The sequence below is a fragment of the Dipodomys spectabilis genome, unplaced genomic scaffold (assembly GCF_019054845.1).
Source record: "Dipodomys spectabilis isolate Male_0828 unplaced genomic scaffold, ASM1905484v1 ptg000266l, whole genome shotgun sequence".
Taxonomy (NCBI): Eukaryota; Metazoa; Chordata; class Mammalia; order Rodentia; family Heteromyidae; genus Dipodomys; species Dipodomys spectabilis.
Genome location: NW_024870943.1, coordinates 3936239 through 3960762, shown reverse-complemented (window position 1 = coordinate 3960762; position 24524 = coordinate 3936239). Strand labels below are relative to the sequence as shown.

The 24524-nt window shown below is 42.5% G+C and overlaps 1 protein-coding gene across 1 annotated transcript; it reads right to left on the bottom strand.

Annotated features, from left to right (window-relative positions):
* Positions 1-8851, bottom strand: LOC122125595 (vomeronasal type-1 receptor 90-like). The gene is made up of 3 exons (XM_042700115.1): positions 8633-8851; positions 4671-4736; positions 1-882 (listed from the first exon to the last, which is right to left on the bottom strand). Exons 1-3 carry the CDS (start codon positions 8849-8851, stop codon positions 1-3), a joined length of 1167 nt encoding a protein of 388 aa, XP_042556049.1.
* Positions 8852-24524: the final 15673 nt, after the last annotated feature.

Sequence of the window (24524 nt, the reverse complement as noted above, 5' to 3'; positions counted from 1 at the left end):
TTACAATGGATCACTCTTGGTAGAACATGAGTGAGTGATCCATCGTGAAACCATTCTGTTATTCTTCATGAGCAAGAACGGGCAGAGGGTGGGGTAGCTGAAGGACAACGTCACAAGCACACCCTTGGATTTGTTCAATTTCTCCAGTGTGTACAAGGAATACATAGTCACAATGTTGTTAGAGCAATGGAAGAACACGAAGCAGCTGACCAGCAGTAGGATGGTGTGGGTGGCTGTGTTCTCGGGCGCTGACTGGGAGACAAGGTTGAGACTGTGGAGGTGCCGGGCTCTGCGGCGGTGTCGGTAGAGGAGCGTCACCATGTAGAGGCTGGGGGCCACCATGAGGACCAGGGACAGAGCATCTCGCAGCACAACAGAGCTGATAATGGGCGTTTGAGTGTCCCTTCCAAACTTCGTTTGACAGTAAGGATGAGAAAATCCCCGGGTCATGAAGGTGGAATTGCAATTGGATTCCACAGTTTTGATCATGTAGAAATAGATGACAGAATTCAAGATCCAGAAGGAGAGCAGAGAGGGGAGGATGCAGACGGAGGATCGGCTTTTCAGCCAAGCCAACTGGGCAGGGGTGCGGCTGATGGTGAGGGCCTGGAAGGCACTCAGGAAGGTGGTAGTGCAGGCGGACAGTCCCCGAGTGACCCTGAACAGGAACAGCATCGCCTTACACGTGGCATCATCCCAGAAACACAGGACTCCATATGAGGAGACGATGAAGGGCATGGACTCAAAAATGATGGTCAAGGCGTTGACCAGGGTCAGGTGCATGAAAACTATGGCAATGGGCTTTCGGAGCTGGGGTTTGCACACTGAGCTGTACGCGTACAGCAGGAAGAGGACACAGTTCCCCAGGACTCCCAGACACACCTTAGACACAAAGAGCAGCCTGAACACAGTGTCACCTACGTTGGCTGTCATGATGTGTGTGTGTGTGTGTGAGAGAGAGAGAGAGAGAGTGAGTGAGAGAGAATGAGAGAGAGATAGAGAGTGAGAGAGAGAGAGAGAGAGAAAGAGAGAGAAAGAGAGTTTGTATGTGTGTGTTGCTGAGAATCAAAGCAAGAGTGCTGCCCAGCCAGGAAGGTGAGAAAGCTCTAGACAACAGTCTGAGTCCCGCAGGCAGTAATTTTCATGGTGCTCCATTTCTTTATAACATAAGCCAGGCTTAGAATCAATGCCAAAAGTTAGAGTGTTAAACAATGATTTAAAAATAGTTTCTTTTTTTGGGGGGGGAGGGTTTCATATCGCTTATGAAATTGGAACTCAGGGCCCGGGTACTGACCCTGGGCTTTTTTACTCAAAGCGGGTGCTATCCCAGTTGAACCACAGCTCCATTTCTGGCTTGTTGGTGGATCACTGGAGATCAGCGTCTCAAGGACTTCCCTTTCTGGCTGGACTTTGAACCTGGATCCTCAGATCTTTGCCTCCTGAGCAGTTGAGATTACAGGGGTGAGCCACCAGGGTCTGGCCCATACAATTGTTTTAAGTGGAGTCTGGGAAAAATATTCCATTTGCCAGTTCTGGAGGGTTGGAAGAGTTCTGACCTCGGTATTTCAGACATGAATATGCTGTGACCTTTGAATCTGGGATGTAGGGCCTGGAAGGACCTGGGGAGACACATGCTAGAATCAGGAGGGAATTCAAGGGCACCACACTGGGCTTGGGTGTTAGGAAGGAAGATCACTGGCTGTCTCTTCCTGTGGTCCCTGGGGCTCCATCATGGTCGGCAGTGGATGGTACAAGGAGCACTGGGAGCCTGTGCATCTGATTGGCTTCACTTTGGTAAAATCTTCATTTTTTGAACACCTGTTGCACAAATAGCACATCCATGTAAAATCCCTGTGGGGATGGCTACAACATGACTTTTGTTTTTCCGGTTGGTCATGGAATGAACTGTGGGCCTGGGCGCTGTCTCCACTCATTAACTCAAGGCATACACTCTACCACTTGAGCCACAGAGCCACTTCTGGTTTTCTGTGGTTCATTGGAGATGAAAGTCCCACAGACTTTCCTGCCGGTGTTGGCTTTGAACCTCAATCCTTAGATCTCAGCCTCCTGAGATCCTTAGATCTCAGCTAGGATTACAGGCGTGAGCCACCAGTACTAAGCACAATATGACTTTTTCATGGTATATAGAGATACGAGAAGGTAAATATCTAACCAATATTTTGTGTACATTTTTTTCTGTCAGTCATGGTCTTGAACTCAGGGCTTGGGTGCTGTCCCTGAGCTCTTCAGCTCAAGGCAAGCCCTCTACTGCTTTAGCGACAGCCACCACTTCCATTTTTGTAGTGGTTTCTTGGAGATAAGAGTCTCCTGGACTTTTCTGCCTAGGTTGGCTTTGAACCGTGACACTCAGATCACAGCCTCCTGAGTGGCTGGGATTACAGGCGTGAGCCACCAGCGCCTGGCTTATTTTCTGTACGTTTGAGAGTTTTCCCCCTGCATCATTCTCACTCACTCATTACTGTTCTTGTGTTTTCTCTCTCATCACATAGAATCCTTTGTTCCTTTATAAACTTGCACTGAATTAAATTAGTATCCTATTTTTCCTGACCAACTCTGTAAGAACATTGTTCAACCCATTCTCCTGAACAATCTCCTGCACAACAACGATTCACTGTGGCCCTCTTTGCTGCTGTACAGAAGTATTCTCACTGTTTCCTGGCCAGAAACAACAGCCAAATTGTTGAGCATGACAACTCTGTGTGTTGCCCTCCTCAGCATCCATTGTGCCTTCCAGAGACAGTTTAACTTTTATGAATTAGAATTCTGAGTAATTGTTATATTCGTTATGGCTCAGAAATGTTCATCATATTCTCATATTGTAATGTGTGTTATCTTTCCTATGTAATCAGGATCTTTCCAGATTGTCTTTTTCTATGTGTGATGGTCCTGGGGCTTGATTCTGGGTCTGAGCATGGTCCCTGAAAATTTTTCCTCAAGACCAGTACTCCATGACTTGAACCACAGCTTTGTGTCTGGCATTTTAGTGCATAATTGGAGATCAGTGTGTCATGGACTATCTTGCGTAGGCTGGCTTTGAACTGTTATCCTCAGATCTCAGTTTCCTGAGTAGCTAGGATTACAGGCGTAAACCACACACACCCAAATCATCTTTTAAGAAGTGCTTGCCTTTTCTCTTCTGCTATCTCTAAACTTTTCAATTTAAATAGCATGACCTCTAGAACTTTCTTTCTTTTCTTTTCTTTTCTTTTTTTTTAGGTCCCATCGTGGGGCCTGAAGTCTGGGCCTGAGGTCTGTCCCTCAGCTCTTCAGCTCAAGGCAAACGCTCTACCACTTGAACCACAGTGCCACTTCTGGCTTTTTTTCTTTTTGCTTATGTGGTGTTGAGGAATCGAACCCAGGGCCTCAGGCATGCAAGGCAAACACTCTACCACTGAGCCACCTTCCCAGCCCCACCTGTAAAACTTTCTAGTGAAGCTTGTTATTTTATATTTTCCCTTCTTATTGGACAGAAGAACAGTGTGAAGTAAGAGTATTAAATGCAGCTCACTAACAAAGAACTGACTTGGGCTGTGTATTTTCCATAAGGCTCTCTGTTCTGATTCTCATTCGATGACCCACTGGGCAATTTTAGGACTCATATTACTAGGATCAACCATTGCAATGCATTATTTTACACAAAGACTTTAGTAATTAGCAGAAATAACAGGGGGAAAAAAGGAAAGATGGAAATGATATAAAATAAACCTGATCAAGTCAGTTCATACTCTTGAGCAATGTGCCATAAGAAACCGCACACCCAGTCTTTTTTAAATGTTATCTTTCACCCAGTCAAAATAAAATTCCATTTATTCTCTCTCAGACACTAATGAAGCCCATCCACTGCTCTGAGAAGGCACAAGGGTGCAGAATTGTTTCACCTGTACAATATTTCCCAACACAATTATTGTGCTTTACAAATGGAATGAAAACTGCCCCAGACTAACGATATCTCCACACATTTAAAGATAAAAATCTGCTGTGAAAACTTGCTACTATGAAGATGCACTATGAAATTTCTGCCACAGAAATCAAAGAGATGATTCAGACAGAAAGATCAAGAGAACAGTGTCAGAAAGAAGCCCCAACATTACAGACAGGGTCCTGGGATGAGGACAAGGAGAGCAGACAGCCCTTATTGGAGAAAATACAGAACAATCAGCTCCTTGTGAACAAGCCCACGTTTCACACACCCACCACTCAGTGTCCAATAAGATGGGGAAATGTTTATCATAAAATTAGTAGCTGGCAAGCTAATTTAAGATGGGAATTTTAGAGATAGCAATAGAGAAAATGCAAGCCCTTGTGGAAAGAAGATTTTGTGGCTCACCTGTTATTCAGGTAGCTGATATCTAAGGATATCTGAGGATCCCAGTTCAAAGCCATGGCAAGCAAGGAATGCTTGTGAGATTTGTGTCTCCACAGAATCACCAAAAGCTGGAAGTGGAGCTAGAGCTCACATGGTACAGTGTTAGCCTTGAGCAAAAGTAATTAGTGACAGTGTCCTAGCCCCAGGACTGGCACATAAACACACACACACACACACACACACACACACACACACACACACACACACACACACCATGATTTTGTGATTCCCTTTGTAAATACATTTGGAAGTATTCCTAATATGCCTAGAAGATGGAACTTACCACAGGTGAGTTGGCAGTTGTACAGGACTCCTCTGGAGGGAACCGAGCAGTGATGTGCCACAGCCACTGAAGTGTGCAAACGGGAAAGAATCAAAAGCAAGCAAATGCCTGAACCAAGAGGGTAGCATGGAGAGAAACAAGAAAGATGTGTATTCAACCGCAAACACAAGTGAGAGAAATGAAGACGGGCCAGTGATTCACACCTGCAATCCTAGCTACTCAGGAATCTGAGATGTGAGGATTGGGGATTAAAACCAGGGAGAGCAGGAAAAGTCCAGGTGATGCTTATCTTTACAAAAACTAAATAAGTAAAAAAAAAAAACCAAAATTGGAGCTGTGGCTCAAGTGGTAGAGAACTAATCTTGGGCAAAACAGCTAAAAAAAAAAAAAAACATGTGAGCACTAAAGGCTTGTCTTCAAGCCCTAGGACTGGCACCTAAAATGAATAGGGAGAGAAGTGAATCTGCAAACCACAGCTCATCCTGGGATGGGCAGTGTTGGGCCTTCACCCCACCCCTGGCTCAGAGTTGCAAAATCCTTCCTCTGGCTGTCTGGACTGCAGACACACAGAGTATCTTTGGAAGCCTGGCTTGATCACGTAGGCCCATATTAGCCAGAGGAGGACAGGGCGGGGGGGGGGGGGTGTCCCCACGGTGTTTGCTCACCTCGTCCCCTGCTGCTGTCACTCGGACCCTGTTTATTTCTTGTCATCGTGATGGACCAGAGCAGTCAGGTGCCCTGTCCCACGAGCACAGCATGTCTCCTGATGCAGGTCTGTCTGTGCTCCCAGTCCCAGCGGTGTCAAGAAAGTAAAATGGAGATGCTAAGAACTCATTCAAAGTTACTTCTCACGCCACTGGTAGGAAATAACCTGAGCACTGCAGGGCAGAGTTCAGAGAGCACTGTGCCCTCCACTGGGAAGTACTGAGCCCCCAGGATTCATGGCTTGGCACTGAGCTCCATGGGGTCTCCGTCTTGGCTCACTGATTGATCACCCAAAGTTGGGATGTGGTGATCACAATGCGTCCTTCTTTATATAAAATGGTGGGCAACACAGAAAGATAGAAAATGGGGGCTGGGAAGGTGGCTCAGGAGTAGGGTGCTTGCCTTGTGTGCATGAGGCCCTGGGTTCGATTCCTCAGCACCGCATAAGCAAAAAGAAAATAGGTGGAAGTGGTGCTGTGGCTCAAGTGGTAGAGCACTAGCCTTGAGCTGAAGAGCTGAGGGATAGCGCCCAGGCCTGAGTTCAGGCCCCATGATCTGAACCCTCCGCCCCTCCAAAAAAAGAAAGAAAGGTAGAAAATGAACTAGAACTGTGTTAAGTGTTAACTTATCACTGGAAGATGCTGTCTTTAAGGAGAAATGAGATTGTCGGGCGCCAGTGGTTCACACCTGTCATCCTAGCTACTCAGAAGGCTGAGATCTGAGGATCTTGGTGCAAAGCCAGTCCAGGCAGGAAATCGGTGAGACCCTTACGTCCAATAAAACACCAGAAAACCAGAAGTGGTACTGTGGCTCAAGTGGTAGAGTGTTCACCGTGAGCTGAAGAGCTGAGGGACAGTGCCCAGGCCTAGAGTTCAAGTCCCATAACTGACAAAAAAAAAAAAAAAGAGACAGAAATGAAATTGACATACATTTGTAGGGAACCTGTGTGTGTGTGTGTGTGTGTGTGTGTGTGTGTTAAGGATTCAACTCAGAGCCTGGGTGCTGTCTCTGAGTATTTGTGCTCAAAGCTGGTCCCCTACCACTTGAGCAACAATTCCAATTCTGGCTTTTTGGTGGCTTATTGGATATAAGCCTGCATAAGCTGCCTTCGAATCTTGATTTTTAGATCTCAGAAACCTGAATATCTAGGATGACTAGTGTGAGCCACTGGCACGGGGCTGATGATTATGATATCAGCTTGGAGAGCACTTCCAGTGAGATTGTTATAATAACTGCTACGCAGAGTGTTTGTTCTTTGTGCATAGAAAAGCTTCCAATAAGTATATATTTAGCTTGTATCCTGCTACTTTGCCATTAGCGTTCATATAGCTGAAAAGCATCATTCAACTGGAGTTAATTTCTCTTTTTTTAATTTGTTATTGTAAAGATACTATACAGTGAGTTATAGTTATATGAGCAAGGTAATGAGTACACTTCCTATTGAGCATTGTTACCCCTCCATTGTTTTTCCCCCACCATCCCTTCCCTCCCTACCTTCCCCGAGGTTCTTTTTTTTTGAAATTGTGAACATACTGTACAGAGGGGTTACAATTACATGGCAACATAATGAGTACATTTCCTATCAAGCATTGTAGCCTCCTGCTTTGTTTAAACTTCACATTCCTTCCCAGCCTCCCCCTCCTCCCATCCCAATCCTCCCCTCCCCCCACCAAAGTTGTAAAGTTTTTTTTCAACATGAAAACTTGTATTTCTCATTGTTGCCATGGGTCCACCTGTATCCTTATTGAAACAACTTGTTTATCCCCTTCCCCTCCACAAATTATATCAACATCAACTACATTGAAAACAGGGGTTATACTGTGGGGAGGGACATACTAAGCAAGAAAGAAAAAAATCTTATAAATGCATTAGAAACAAATGCATGAAAGAAAAAAGAAACATTTAAATACATATCTTAGGGTTCATTTTCCTACCATCACCTTATGTGACCTTTTCTGCTTGACTCATACATATACTAGATATTGCAAATAAGGGAAACCATGGGACCTATGTTTCTTTGGCTTGGCTTACTTCACATAATATAATTTCTTCTGGGCTGGGATGTAGCTCAGTGGCAAAGCGATTGCCTAGCAAGTGCAAAGTCCTGGGTTCGATCCCCAGTACCAAAACAGAAAAGACAAAAAAAAATATAATTTTTTCCAAGTCTTTCCATTTCCTAACAAATGGAGCAATGTCATTCTTTCGGATGGAGGCATAGAATTCCACTGTATATATACACCACATTTTCTTGAGCCATTCATCTACTGAGGGGCATCTGGGTTGGTTCCAGATCTCAGCTATGGTAAATAATGCTGCAATAAACATAGTTGTGCTGGTAGCTTTAGTGTGGTCTTGTTTGTAAACATTTGGGTAAATGCCCAAAAGTGGGATTGCTGGGTCATACGGGAGCTCTATGTGGAGTCTTTTGAGGAACCTCCATACTACTTTTCAAAGTGGTTGAACAAGTTTACACTCCCACCCACAATGAAGTAAGGTTCCCTTCTGTCCACATCCCCTCCAGCATCTATTGTTATTAGAGTTTTTTATTTTTGCCATTCTAACTGGAGTGAGGTGGTATCTCAATGTTGTTTTGATTTGCATTTCTTTTATGGCTAGGGATGTTGAACATTTCTTCATGTGTCTATTGGCCATCCTTCTTTCTTCTTCAGAGAAGTTTCTCTTCATGTCTTTAGCCCACTTATTTATTGGGCAGTTGTTTCTTTGAGGATTTGTTGTTGGGGAATTTAATATTTTGAGTTCCAAGTATATTTTAGATATGAGACCTTTGTCCGGTGTGTGGCTAGTGAAGATCTTCTCCCAATCCGTGGGCTTTCTATTGATCTTGCTAGCTATGTCCTTTGCCATGCAGAAGCTCTGCAACTTCATGCAATCCCATTTGTCCAACCTTTCTTTGATTTGTTGTGTTTCATGTCATCTGCAAAGAGGGAGAGTTTTATTTCTTCTTTCCCTATTTGGATCCCCTTTATGTCTGCATCTTGTCTTATTGCTGTAGCTAGGCATTCTAATACTAGATTGAAGAGAAGTGGAGAGAGTGGACATCCTTGTCTTGTTCCTGAGTTAAGAGGAAATGGCTTTAGTTTTTCACCATTAAGTATAATGCTGGCTGTAGGTTTGTCATATACAGCCTTTATTGTATATGTCATTTTGGTTGTGTTATTCTGACTTTATTTATTATTTTTCATGAGGAAAAAAGGAGACACGGTTGGGTAGCATGCTGATAGAATAAAAACCATCACCTCCAGTGTAGGGATTTTCACTGCTGTGTAAAAGTAATAGAAGTTGGTGATGTCCTTGAAGCAATAGAAACACACGAAATAGCTGACCAACAGCAGGATGATGTGGGTGGCTTTGATCTTTGGTACTGGCTGCGAGGCAAGCCTGATACTATGGAGGTGCGGGGCTGTCTTGTGGTGTCGGTACAGGAGGGTCACCATATAGAGGTTGGTGGTGAACATGAGGATAACAAACACAAGACCTCAAAATAATAAAATAGGGATGAAATCCCATGTTCTAGTGTCTTCTATCCACCCTGTCTCACAATATGCATTGGAAATCCTGGGACCAACCAAGGTGAAACTGCTTTTTGCTTTCATAGCTGTAATGACTGGGACATCGATGACCACATTGATGACCCAGAAGGAGAGGAAAGAAAGGAAAATACACACTGAAGAGTTAGATTTAAGCTACACGCACTGGGCATGGCTGGAGCTGATGGTGATGGCCTGAAACGCACTGAGGAGTGAGGTGGTACAGATGGACAGTCCCCGTGTGACTCTGAAGATGTACACCACCGACTTGCAGCCCACATCATCCAGAAAATATTGGACTCCAAAGGATGCCACCATATATGGCACAAGTGTGAAGGTGAGGTTCAGGATGTTGACCACAGTCAGATGTATGAAGATGGCATTGATGGGCTTCTTCAGATGACATTGGAATGAGAACGTGTACAGATAGAGCATGGAGAGCAGGGAGTTCCCCATGACACTGATGCACAGCTGGGCTATGAGGAAAAACCCCCATATTCATTCATCCGAGAATATTGTGAACGGCATTGTAATGTCTGATGTATTGAGCAGCCTGACAGTTGATACCAGAATGAAAAATCAGTTCACCAGATTATTGATCCATTCTAAATGGTTCTTCAGGGAGAATATGAGGACGATGAAAATCAGTTTCAGGCCCAGGAGTGGCACTTCCAGAATGGAATCTCAAAGGTTCCAGAGGATCGTTGAGTACGGAAACAGATGAGATTGTAGGAGGGAAACCTTGGCTCACACCATGGGTCCTAGTGCCTTTGCTAGGAGAACTGTGGGCCTATGGTACACAAAAATTTGCATAAGAAATTTTCTTTGCTCTCCAGATTATATTTGCTGTGTGCCTGTGTGTGTGTGTGTGTGTGTGTGTGTGTGTGCGCACGCGCGCGCGTGCGCAGGTGCATTTGAAATCTTGAAGCTTGATATCAGTGTTTGAATGATATCCTTGTGGTGTTTTATTTTTCTTCAAAGCTAAGAGATTCACTTCCATCTTTATGGTGATTAATTAGAGATAAGTCTCAGAGACATTCTTGCCTGGGCTGGCTTCATATCATGATCCTCACATCTCAACTCCCTGAGTAGCTAGGATTACAGTCGGGAGCTACCAGTGTCCAGCTACAATGTCTCATTTGAAAACACATCTAATCAGTAGTGCATGGGAAAGGTAAGGGACAGACTATTAGTTCAAGCTCCAGCATCCCCAAAGAAATGTTTACCATCCCAGGAAGATTTCCAACTGGAATGCTTCCTGTGGAGAAATTACAAACTGGGGAAAATTTCTGGGTAAAATGTTTATAAACTAAGCTTCAAAAGAAGAGTGGGCCAAATATACCAGATGTGAACATGTTTTCACACACTCCCTGAAAACTCAATGAAGCATTGTGCTGATCATGTTTCTATTTTAGCATACCTTGGTATGAAATGCAGTCATTATCATGTAACTCCAGAGATGAAATGCCAGTGTATTTCTGGAGGAAAATGACACAAAAATCTATGCAAACAAGTCTTTCACTATGATAAAACACTGGGAAAATGGAACAGGAGAAGTAGATTTATAGTAAGCTTCAGCTCACCTATTTCCTCTACGCAGTGATCACTGGAAGAGAGCAATATATAGCAAGCGACCTAGGAAATCTACCATGCAATAGATTCAGTATATGTAAACGATGAATGTTTTGATCATGCAGAGATCTTATCATTATCATGTTAAAAATCTATGATTTCCCTAGCATTGTATCTGTGGTACTGAAAATTTTCCATTGAGGTTGGAGGAATAAAGTCACTTGCTGTTTGGAGAGTCTGGTGGTCATTATGACAGTTAAAGGGTGAACGAATGCATCAGTGGTACTCAGTAGACACTATATGGAAAAGGAATTACATAACTTGTTGTTAGGACAGGATGGGAAAACTGGGAAGGGCACAAGTAAGGCTGACATTACCCAAAAAGAAATGTACTGTAGAAGATGCACTGTGGCTCAAAGTAGCAGGGCACACCCTGAGCTTAAAATCTCAGGGACAGCATGTGCACCCAGAGTGGAAGCCTTACAACAGACTGATATTTATCCTCATTTCCTGACTTATGTAATAGAACCCGGTATATTAGCTTTATAATACAAATACAAAATAATACTGACAATTAAAATGGTAAAAACTGGGAAGAGTGCAATTCTAATATCTGTCACTTCACAGAATTGATAAGCTATAAGAAAAACATCTGAGCAGGCCGCCAGTGGCTTACACCTGTAATCCTAGCCACTCAGGAGGCTGAGATCTGGGGATCACCGTTTAAAGCCAGTCTGGGCAGGAAAGTCTGTGAGACTCCTATATCTAATTAACTACCAGGACACTGGAAGTGGTGCTGTGGCTCAAGTGGTAGAGTGCTTGCTTTGAGCAGAGGAGCTTAGAGACAGTGCCCAGGCCCAGAGTTCAAGCTCCATGACTGACGAAAAAAAAAGAAAAGAAAAGGAAAAAAGTCTGTAAATTGTCATCAGTGGCACTCTCCTATAACCTAGGTACTAAAGAAGCTGAGATACGAGGATCAGGATCTGAAGCCAACAGAGTTCAAATGTCTGTGAAACTCTTACCCCTCATAAATTACCAAAGAAGCTGGAATTGTAGCTGTTGCTTATGTGATAGAGTCCTAGCCTTGAGCACAAATACTCAGAGACAGTGCCCAGGCCTTGATTCAAGCCACAAGACAGGCAACTGATAATCAAATAAACATACATGCATACATACATACATACATAAATCACATCTGTAGCTGAAGCAATACCTTATAAATAAAAAAGGTTACCCCTTTCTTGGGGTTATTGCAGACAAAGTCAGTCTAGAAAACATTGAAGTTTATGCATTCCAATCAGGAAACATTGTTGCAACCCGGTTTCAAATCACAACATGTATACAGGCAATGTAAGGTTGGGGTAAGAGGATGATGAGGTTTTCTTACTTTTTCCTACCTCATGTTCTTCTCAAGGCTGAGAGCTTTGCAATGCTCATTCACTGGGCACAGCTTCCTGGAGGCAGTCTGGCATTGTGGATAGGCTGCCTTTGCCCAGCCTAGACTATGTGCCACATCAGGGTGATGAGGCTTCTACCAGGGAACATCAATCAGTGTCACCTGCTGTCTGGATGGCCTTGTTTACAGAGCATCAATCTAATGTCCCCACAGGAGAGGCAATCAGTCTCCCAGGTGCTGAAGGAATTGTTTAGAGAACACATTATGTTTATGGATTAGAATAAAACAAGTCAAACTCATCAGTAAGTAAACTTCATGACGTAGCTGGTTATTAAAAGTTGGTTCCTACAGCCCTGGATGTATCCTGAGCTTGGAGCAGAACCCAGAATGCTCTCTGCCTTTCCCTCTGGGCTTTGCCCTTGCTCTGCAGAGCATAGCATCTTGTACACCAGGGCTCGGGGACTCCAGGACCCCACAGCACAGGGGTCATAAAGTAGCACACAAGATATGCTAGAACATTTTCTTTTCTCAGTCTCTGGATACGCATTGAAAAACTATGTAACAAAATGAGAACAGAAAATATCTTTCTCAACAGACAGAATCTCACCCACCTAACAGAGACTTGTAGAACTTGTAGCAGTCAGGATCCCAGAAGAACATCTCTAGACACATCAAAGTGAAACCTTTGCACTTCAAGAACAAGGAACTATTTTTAAATGAAGCAAAAACCAAAGGAAGAACTCTATTACAACGGAAAGAAGATAGTATTACTGGAGGTTTCTCCACACCAACTCTAAATGCAAGGAGAGCCCCTAGCAGTTTTTAAGGACAGTAATAGAAACCCAAACTGGGGTAACCAAGGAATGTAATAGTCACAATGGATGGTGTAAGGAAACTTTTCCATGAAAAACATAGACTAAGAATCCATGAACACCAAACCAGCACTACAAACCATAATAAAGAGAAGCTGACAATCTGAAAAGAATAGTCAAAGTCAAGGAAACAAAGCACTGAGTCAAAAGCTCTTGAAGACTAATAAATACAAGAAGAGGAAGGAAGCATACTGCAGGTAAACAACAAAATCTCAGGAAATGAGACATTTCTTTCTTTTTTTTTTTTTATTGTCGGTCATGGGGCTTGAGCTCTGGGCCTCAGCACTCTCCCACAGCTCATCAACTCAAGGCTAGCCCTCAACCACTTGAGCCACAGCGCCACTTCTGGTTTTCTGGTTGCTTATTGGAGATAAGACTTTAACAGACTTTCCTGCCTGTGCTGGCTTTGAATCTCAATCCTCAGATCTCAGCCCCTTGAGTAGCTAGGATTACAGGCATGAGCCACTGGTGCCCGGCATGAGACACCTTTCTTTATAGACACCAAATGGCTCAACTCCCCAACCACAAGAGGTAGAGTAGTAGATTGAACCAAAACACAAAACCCAAGAATTCATCTGAGTGTTTGTTTTATTGTTTTTGTCAGTCGTGGGGCTTGAACTAGTGCCTGGCCACTATTCCTTAGCTCTTCAGCTCAAGATGAGCCACAGTGCCAGTTCCAGTTTTCTGGTGGTTAATTGGAGATAAGAGTCTCCTGGACTTTGCTGCCCGGGCTGCCTTTGAACCAGGATCCTCAGATCTCAGCCTCCTGAGTAGCTAGGATTACAGGTGTGAGCCACCAGCACCCAGCTCATCTAAATTTTGTTGTCTCCCACAAAGTCATTTCACAGTCAAAAGAAAAACACTAATTCTGAGTAAAAGCTTGGAAAAAGATATTTTATGAAAATGCATCTTGCATGAAAGGTCATGCAGCCATATTTGTTTCTGACAAAATAAACTTCCCATTAACATCAGTATGAAGAGACAAGGAAGGCCATTACATGTTAACAAAGGACATAATCCACAAAAAGGTAATCATAGTGGTTAATATTTATATGCACCAAACAATGGAGGACATAAATACATTGGAGAAATAGACTTACAGAACATGATAGACCCCAACACAACAATAAGTGGGAGCCTTTGACATCCAATTCTCACCAAAGGATATGTCAACCAAACAAAAGATCAGCAAAGAAGCTTCTGAATTAAATGACCACAGTATCCAAGTAGCCATCTACAGAGTATTTGACCCAACAGCCACACAACTCACATTCTCAGTGGTGCATGGAACAATCTCCAAAACTGACCATATCCTAGGACACACAGCAAGACTGAGCAAAACCAAAAGGATGGAGATAACTCTTGGAATCCTATCTGATCACAATGGAATTAAACTGCTCCTCAGTAACAAAACACTGCAGAAAACTCTCACACATATGAACAACAGGTGGGTAACTGAGGAAATAAAAGAGGAAATCAGAAAGGTCTTACGATTCAATGAAAATGAAAACACATTCTACCAGGACCTTAAGGATACTACAAAAGCGGCATTGAGAGGAAACTTCATAGTACAAATTGAGCAAATAAAGAACAGAGAAACAGTACAAATGAATAACCTCATGATGCAACTAATGGTGCTTAAAAAACAGGAACAAACCAAACACCAAACTACCAGATGGAGAGAGACAGTAAAGAATAGGGGGTCTGGGAAGGGGACTCAGTGGTAGAGTGCTTGCCTTGCTTGCATAAGGCCCTGAGTCTGATTCTCAGCAGAAAAAGCCAAAAGTGGTGCTGTGGCTCAAGTTATAGAGCCCAAACCTTGAGCTGAACTGCTGAAGGACAGCACCCAGGCCCAGAGTTCAGACTCCATGATAAAAATAAAAGAATAGGGGAGAACTAAATAAACTAAAGACTAAAAGAACTGTACACATGGGCTGAGAATGTCACTTAGTGGTGGAGTGCTTTCCTAGTATGCATAAAACCCTGGATTCAATTCCTCAGCACCACATAAAAAAACAAGTGGGAAGTGGTGCTGTGGCTCAAGGCGTAGAGGGCTAGCCTTGAGCAAAAGAAGTTTATTGACAGTGCTCAGGCCCTGAGTACAAGCCACAGGACTGGCAAAAAATGAACTCTTGCATAAAATCAACAAACCAAAAGGTGACATTTGAAAAAAAATCAATAAACTTAACAGACCACTACCCTACCTAGATCAGTGAAGACGAGTCTCAAATTAACAAAATTAGAAATGCTAATAGAAACATTGAAAAAAAACAACCAAGAAATCCAAAAGATTATAAGGGAATACTTTCAAAACCTATATTCAAATAAGATGGAAAATCAAGTAGAAATGTATACAAATTGCTAAAGCTGAATCAGGAAATTATAAACCAGTCAAACAGGCCCATAATATGCAATGAGACTGAAGAAATAATCAGCAGTTTCCCAAAAAGAAAAAGCCCAGGAACGAGGAGATTCATGTCTGACTTCTGCAAGACATTTCAAGTTTAATACTGGTACTCATCAAAACTCTCAGTGAAATAGAGGGAGAAAGATCAAGTCCATATTCATAGCATCAGAGAGTGGATATCATTGAGTTCCCTCACCTTCCTTCCTTATTCAGACTTCTTTCAATTTTCCCCATTTAGGACAGTGTGAACTATAGATTTATCATACATAAGCTTTGTGAAGTTGAGGCATGCCCCACTGTCTTCCTAATCCCTTCAGAGCTTTTTAAATGAAGTGCTGGTGGGCTGGGAAGGTGGTTCAGTGGTAGAGTGCTTGCCTCACATGCATGAGTCCCTGATGTTTGATTCCTCAGCACACCATAAGAAGAAAAAGCTGGAAGTGGCCTTATGACTCAAGTCGTAGGCCACTAGCCTTGAGCTTAAGAGCTGAGGGACAGCGCAGCAGCCTAGAGTTCAGGCCATGATGACAAAAAAATTAAATTCTTTTTTTTTTTCAGTTTAATTTTATTTTATTTGTGAACATACTGTAGAGAGGGGTTACAATTACATGGGCAGGATAATGCGTACATTTCTTACCAAGCATTGCAGCCTCCTCCTTTGTTTGCCCTTCACATCCCTTCCCAGCCTCCCCCCTCCCCCCCAATCCCAATCCTTCTCCTTCCCCCCCTTCCCCTCCATCCCCCCCTCCCCTGGCACCGACATTGTAAAGCTCATTTTGGACATGACAACTTGTACTTCTCATTGTTGCAACAGGTCCACCTGTATCCTTAAACAACTGGTTTTTCCCCATCTCCTCCACAAGTTATACTGACATCAAATATAGTGAAAGCAGGGGTTATACTGTGGGGGAGAGACATGCAAAGCAACAAAGAAATAATCTTATAAATGCGTTAGAAACACATGCATGAAAGAAAAAAACATTAAGATACATATCTAAGGGTTCATTTTCCTGACATCACATTATCTGACCTTTTCCGCTTGACTCATACATATACTAGATATTGCAAATAAGGGAAACCATGGGGCCTATGTTTCTTTGGGCCTGGCTTACTTCACTTAATATAATTTTTTCCAAGTCTTTCCATTTCCTAACAAATGGGGAAATGTCATTCTTTCTGATGGAGGCATAGAATTCCATTATGTATATATACCACATTTTCTTGAGCCATTCATCTACTGAGGGGCATCTGGGTTGGTTCCAGATCTTAGCTATGGTAAATAATGCTGCAATAAACATAGTTGTGCTGGTAGCTTTAGTGTGGTCTTGTTTGTAAACATTTGGGTAAATGCCCAAAAGTGTGATTCCTGGGTCATAGGGGAGTTCTATGTGAAGTCTTTTGAGGAACCTCCATACTGCTTTCCAAAGTGGTTGAACAAGTTTACATTCCCACCAACAATGAAGTAAGGTTCCTTTCTGTCCACATCCCCTCCAGCATCTGTTGTTGTTAGAGTTCTTGATTTTTGCCATTCTAACTGGAGTGAGGTGATATCTCAATGTTGTTTTGATTTGCATTTCTTTTATGGCTAGGGATGTTGAACATTTCTTCATGTGTCTATTGGCCATCCTTCTTTCTTCTTCAGAGAAGTTTCTCTTCATGTCTTTAGCCCACTTATTTATTGGGCAGTTGTTTCTTTGAGGATTTGTTGTTGGGGAATTTAATATTTTGAGTTCCAAGTATATTTTAGATATGAGACCTTTGTCCGGTGTGTGGCTAGTGAAGATCTTCTCCCAATCCGTGGGCTTTCTATTGATCTTGCTAGCTATGTCCTTTGCCATGCAGAAGCTCTGCAACTTCATGCAATCCCATTTGTCCAACCTTTCTTTGATTTGTTGTGTTTCATGTCATCTGCAAAGAGGGAGAGTTTTATTTCTTCTTTCCCTATTTGGATCCCCTTTATGTCTGCATCTTGTCTTATTGCTGTAGCTAGGCATTCTAATACTAGATTGAAGAGAAGTGGAGAGAGTGGACATCCTTGTCTTGTTCCTGAGTTAAGAGGAAATGGCTTTAGTTTTTCACCATTAAGTATAATGCTGGCTGTAGGTTTGTCATATACAGCCTTTATTGTATATGTCATTTTGGTTGTGTTATTCTGACTTTATTTATTATTTTTCATGAGGAAAAAAGGAGACACGGTTGGGTAGCATGCTGATAGAATAAAAACCATCACCTCCAGTGTAGGGATTTTCACTGCTGTGTAAAAGTAATAGAAGTTGGTGATGTCCTTGAAGCAATAGAAACACACGAAATAGCTGACCAACAGCAGGATGATGTGGGTGGCTTTGATCTTTGGTACTGGCTGCGAGGCAAGCCTGATACTATGGAGGTGCGGGGCTGTCTTGTGGTGTCGGTACAGGAGGGTCACCATATAGAGGTTGGTGGTGAACATGAGGATAACAAACACAAGACCTCAAAATAATAAAATAGGGATGAAATCCCATGTTCTAGTGTCTTCTATCCACCCTGTCTCACAATATGCATTGGAAATCCTGGGACCAACCAAGGTGAAACTGCTTTTTGCTTTCATAGCTGTAATGACTGGGACATCGATGACCACATTGATGACCCAGAAGGAGAGGAAAGAAAGGAAAATACACACTGAAGAGTTAGATTTAAGCTACACGCACTGGGCATGGCTGGAGCTGATGGTGATGGCCTGAAACGCACTGAGGAGTGAGGTGGTACAGATGGACAGTCCCCGTGTGACTCTGAAGATGTACACCACCGACTTGCAGCCCACATCATCCAGAAAATATTGGACTCCAAAGGATGCCACCATATATGGCACAAGTGTGAAGGTGAGGTTCAGGATGTTGACCACAGTCAGATGTATGAAGATGGCATTGATGGGCTTCTTCAGATGACATTGGAATGAGAACGTGTACAGATAGAGCATGGAGAGCAGGGAGTTCCCCATGACACTGATGCACAGCTGGGCTATGAGGAAAAACCCCCATATTCATTCATCCGAGAATATTGTGAACGGCATTGTAATGTCTGATGTATTGAGCAGCCTGACAGTTGATACCAGAATGAAAAATCAGTTCACCAGATTATTGATCCATTCTAAATGGTTCTTCAGGGAGAATATGAGGACGATGAAAATCAGTTTCAGGCCCAGGAGTGGCACTTCCAGAATGGAATCTCAAAGGTTCCAGAGGATCTTTGAGTACGGAAACAGATGAGATTGTAGGAGGGAAACCTTGGCTCACACCATGGGTCCTAGTGCCTTTGCTAGGAGAGCCGTGGGCCTATGGTACACAAAAATTTGCATATTATAAGAAATTTTCTTTGCTCTCCAGATTATATTTGCTGTGTGCCTGTGTGTGTGTGTGTGTGTGCGGGCGCGCGTGTGCGCAGGTGCATTTGAAATCTTGAAGCTTGATATCAGTGTTTGAATGATATCCTTGTGGTGTTTTATTTTTCTTCAAAGCTAAGAGATTCACTTCCATCTTTATGGTGATTAATTAGAGATAAGTCTCAGAGACATTCTTGCCTGGGCTGGCTTCATATCATGATCCTCACATCTCAACTCCCTGAGTAGCTAGGATTACAGTCGGGAGCTACCAGTGTCCAGCTACAATGTCTCATTTGAAAACACATCTAATCAGTAGTGCATGAGAAAGGTAAGGGACAGACTATTAGTTCAAGCTCCAGCATCCCCAAAGAAATGTTTACCATCCCAGGAAGATTTCCAGGTGGAATGCTTCCTGTGGAGAAATTACAAACTGGGGAAAATTTCTGGGTAAAATATTTATAAACTAAGCTTCAAAAGAAGAGTGGGCCAAATATACCAGATGTGAACATGTTTTCACACACTCCCTGAAAACTCAATGAAGCATTGTGCTGACCATGCTTCTATTTTAGCGTACCTTGGTATGAAATGCAGTCATTATCATGTAACTCCAGAGATGAAATGCCAGTGTATTTCTGGAGGAAAATGACACAAAAATCTATGCAAACAAGTCTTTCACTAGGATAAAACACTGGGAAAATGGAACAGGAGAAGTAGATTTATAGTAAGCTTCAGCTCACCTATTTCCTCTACGCAGTGATCACTGGAAGAGAGCAATATATAGCAAGCGACCTAGGAAATCTACCATGCAATAGATTCAGTATATGTAAACGATGAATGTTTTGATCATGCAGAGATCTTATCATTATCATGTTAAAAATCTATGATTTCCCTAGCATTGTATCTGTGGTACTGAAAATTTTTCATTGAGGTTGGAGGAATAAAGTCACTTGCTGTTTGGAGAGTCTGGTGGTCATTATGACAGTTAAAGGGTGAACGAATGCATCAGTGGTACTCAGTAGACACTATATGGAAAAGGAATTACATAACTTGTTGTTAGGACAGGATGGGAAAACTGGGAAGGGCACAAGTAAGGCTGACATTACCCAAAAAGAAATGTACTGTAGAAGATGCACTGTGGCTCAAAGTAGCAGGGCACACCCTGAGCTTAAAATCTCAGAGACAGCATGTGCACCCAGAGTGGAAGCCTTACAACAGACTGATATTTATCCTCATTTCCTGACTTATGTAATAGAACCCGGTATATTAGCTTTATAATACAAATACAAAATAATACTGACAATTAAAATGGTAAAAACTGGGAAGAGTGCAATTCTAATATCTGTCACTTCACAGAATTGATAAGCTATAAGAAAAACATCTGAGCAGGCCGCCAGTGGCTTACACCTGTAATCCTAGCTACTCAGGAGGCTGAGATCTGGGGATCACGGTTTAAAGCCAGTCTGGGCAGGAAAGTCTGTGAGACTCCTATATCTAATTAACTACCAGGACACTGGAAGTGGTGCTGTGGCTCAAGTGGTAGAGTGCTTGCTTTGAGCAGAGGAGCTTAGAGACAGTGCCCAGGCCCAGAGTTCAAGCTCCATGACTGACGAAAAAAAAAGAAAAGAAAAGGAAAAAAGTCTGTAAATTGTCATCAGTGGCACTCTCCTATAACCTAGGTACTAAAGAAGCTGAGATATGAGGATCAGGATCTGAAGCCAACAGAGTTCAAATGTCTGTGAAACTCTTACCCCTCATAAATTACCAAAGAAGCTGGAATTGTAGCTGTTGCTTATGTGATAGCGTCCTAGCCTTGAGCACAAATACTCAGAGACAGTGCCCAGGCCTTGATTCAAGCCACAAGACAGGCAACTGATAATCAAATAAACATACATGCATACATACATACATACATAAATCACATCTGTAGCTGAAGCAATACCTTATAAATAAAAAAGGTTACCCCTTTCTTGGGGTTATTGCAGACAAAGTCAGTCTAGAAAACATTGAAGTTTATGCATTCCATTCAGGAAACATTGTTGCAACCCGGTTTCAAATCACAACATGTATACAGGCAATGTTGTAAGGTTGGGGTAAGAGGATGATGAGGTTTTCTTACTTTTTCCTACCTCATGTTCTTCTCAAGGCTGAGAGCTTTGCAATGCTCATTCACTGGGCACAGCTTCCTGGAGGCAGTCTGGCATTGTGGATAGGCTGCCTTTGCCCAGCCTCGACTATGTGCCACATCAGGGTGATGAGGCTTCTACCAGGGGACATCAATCAGTGTCACCTGCTGTCTGGATGGCCTTGTTTACAGAGCATCAATCTGATGTCCCCACAGGAGAGGCAATCAGTCTCCCAGGTGCTGAAGGAATTGTTTAGAGAACACATTATGTTTATGGATTAGAATAAAACAAGTCAAACTCATCAGTAAGTAAACTTCAGGACGTAGCTGGTTATTAAAAGTTGGTTCCTACAGCCCTGGATGTATCCTGAGCTTGGAGCAGAACCCAGAATGCTCTCTGCCTTTCCCTCTGGGCTTTGCCCTTGCTCTGCAGAGCATAGCATCTTGTACACCAGGGCTCGGGGACTCCAGGACCCCACAGCACAGGGGTCATAAAGTAGCACACAAGATATGCTAGAACATTTTCTTTTCTCAGTCTCTGGATACGCATTGAAAAACTATGTAACAAAATGAGAACAGAAAATATCTTTCTCAACAGACAGAATCTCACCCACCTAACAGAGACTTGTAGAACTTGTAGCAGTCAGGATCCCAGAAGAACATCTCTAGACACATCAAAGTGAAACCTTTGCACTTCAAGAACAAGGAACTATTTTTAAATGAAGCAAAAACCAAAGGAAGAACTCTATTACAACGGAAAGAAGATAGTATTACTGGAGGTTTCTCCACACCAACTCTAAATGCAAGGAGAGCCCCTAGCAGTTTTTAAGGACAGTAATAGAAACCCAAACTGGGGTAACCAAGGAATGTAATAGTCACAATGGATGGTGTAAGGAAACTTTTCCATGAAAAACATAGACTAAGAATCCATGAACACCAAACCAGCACTACAAACCATAATAAAGAGAAGCTGACAATCTGAAAAGAATAGTCAAAGTCAAGGAAACAAAGCACTGAGTCAAAAGCTCTTGAAGACTAATAAATACAAGAAGAGGAAGGAAGCATACTGCAGGTAAACAACAAAATCTCAGGAAATGAGACATTTCTTTCTTTTTTTTTTATTGTCGGTCATGGGGCTTGAGCTCTGGGCCTCAGCACTCTCCCACAGCTCATCAACTCAAGGCTAGCCCTCAACCACTTGAGCCACAGCGCCACTTCTGGTTTTCTGGTTGCTTATTGGAGATAAGACTTTAACAGACTTTCCTGCCTGGGCTGGCTTTGAATCTCGATCCTCAGATCTCAGCCCCTTGAGTAGCTAGGATTACAGGCATGAGCCACTGGTGCCCGGCATGAGACACCTTTCTTTATAGACACCAAATGGCTCAACTCCCCAACCACAAGAGGTAGAGTAGTAGATTGAACCAAAACACAAAACCCAAGAATTCATCTGAGTGTTTGTTTTATTGTTTTTGTCAGTCATGGGGCTTGAACTAGTGCCTGGCCACTATTCCTTAGCTCTTCAGCTCAAGATGAGCCACAGTGCCAGTTCCAGTTTTCTGGTGGTTAATTGGAGATAAGAGTCTCCTGGACTTTGCTGCCCGGGCTGCCTTTGAACCAGGATCCTCAGATCTCAGCCTCCTGAGTAGCTAGGATTACAGGTGTGAGCCACCAGCACCCAGCTCATCTAAATTTTGTTGTCTCCCACAAAGTCATTTCACAGTCAAAAGAAAAACACTAATTCTGAGTAAAAGCTTGGAAAAAGATATTTTATGAAAATGCATCTTGCATGAAAGGTCATGCAGCCATATTTGTTTCTGACAAAATAAACTTCCCATTAACATCAGTATGAAGAGACAAGGAAGGCCATTACATGTTAACAAAGGACATAATCCACAAAAAGGTAATCATAGTGGTTAATATTTATATGCACCAAACAATGGAGGACATAAATACATTGGAGAAATAGACTTACAGAACATGATAGACCCCAACACAACAATAAGTGGGAGCCTTTGACATCCAATTCTCACCAAAGGATATGTCAACCAAACAAAAGATCAGCAAAGAAGCTTCTGAATTAAATGACCACAGTATCCAAGTAGCCATCTACAGAGTATTTGACCCAACAGCCACACAACTCACATTCTCAGTGGTGCATGGAACAATCTCCAAAACTGACCATATCCTAGGACACACAGCAAGACTGAGCAAAACCAAAAGGATGGAGATAACTCTTGGAATCCTATCTGATCACAATGGAATTAAACTGCTCCTCAGTAACAAAACACTGCAGAAAACTCTCACACATATGAACAACAGGTGGGTAACTGAGGAAATAAAAGAGGAAATCAGAAAGGTCTTACGATTCAATGAAAATGAAAACACATTCTACCAGGACCTTAAGGATACTACAAAAGCGGCATTGAGAGGAAACTTCATAGTACAAATTGAGCAAATAAAGAACAGAGAAACAGTACAAATGAATAACCTCATGATGCAACTAATGGTGCTTAAAAAACAGGAACAAACCAAACACCAAACTACCAGATGGAGAGAGACAGTAAAGAATAGGGGGTCTGGGAAGGGGGCTCAGTGGTAGAGTGCTTGCCTTGCTTGCATAAGGCCCTGAGTCTGATTCTCAGCAGAAAAAGCCAAAAGTGGTGCTGTGGCTCAAGTTAAAGAGCCCAAACCTTGAGCTGAACTGCTGAAGGACAGCACCCAGGCCCAGAGTTCAGACTCCATGATAAAAATAAAAGAATAGGGGAGAACTAAATAAACTAAAGACTAAAAGAACTGTACACATGGGCTGAGAATGTCACTTAGTGGTGGAGTGCTTTCCTAGTATGCATAAAACCCTGGATTCAATTCCTCAGCACCACATAAAAAAACAAGTGGGAAGTGGTGCTGTGGCTCAAGGCGTAGAGGGCTAGCCTTGAGCAAAAGAAGTTTATTGACAGTGCTCAGGCCCTGAGTACAAGCCACAGGACTGGCAAAAAATGAACTCTTGCATAAAATCAACAAACCAAAAGGTGACATTTGAAAAAAAATCAATAAACTTAACAGACCACTACCCTACCTAAATCAGTGAAGACGAGTCTCAAATTAACAAAATTAGAAATGCTAATAGAAACATTGAAAAAAAACAACCAAGAAATCCAAAAGATTATAAGGGAATACTTTCAAAACCTATATTCAAATAAGATGGAAAATCAAGTAGAAATGTATACAAATTGCTAAAGCTGAACCAGGAAATTATAAACCAGTCAAACCGGCCCATAATATGCAATGAGACTGAAGAAATAATCAGCAGTTTCCCAAAAAGAAAAAGCCCAGGAACGAGGAGATTCATGTCTGAATTCTGCAAGACATTTCAAGTTTAATACTGGTACTCATCAAAACTCTCAGTGAAATAGAGGGAGAAAGATCAAGTCCATATTCATAGCATCAGAGAGTGGATATCATTGAGTTCCCTCACCTTCCTTCCTTATTCAGACTTCTTTCAATTTTCCCCATTTAGGACAGTGTGAACTATAGATTTATCATACATAAGCTTTGTGAAGTTAGGCATGTCCCACTGTCTTCCTAATCCCTTCAGAGCTTTTTAAATGAAGTGCTGGTGGGCTGGGAAGGTGGTTCAGTGGTAGAGTGCTTGCCTCACATGCATGAGTCCCTGATGTTTGATTCCTCAGCACACCATAAGAAGAAAAAGCTGGAAGTGGCCTTATGACTCAAGTCGTAGGCCACTAGCCTTGAGCTTAAGAGCTGAGGGACAGTGCAGCAGCCTAGAGTTCAGGCCATGATGACAAAAAAATTAAATTCTTTTTTTTTTTTCAGTTTAATTTTATTTTATTTGTGAACATACTGTAGAGAGGGGTTA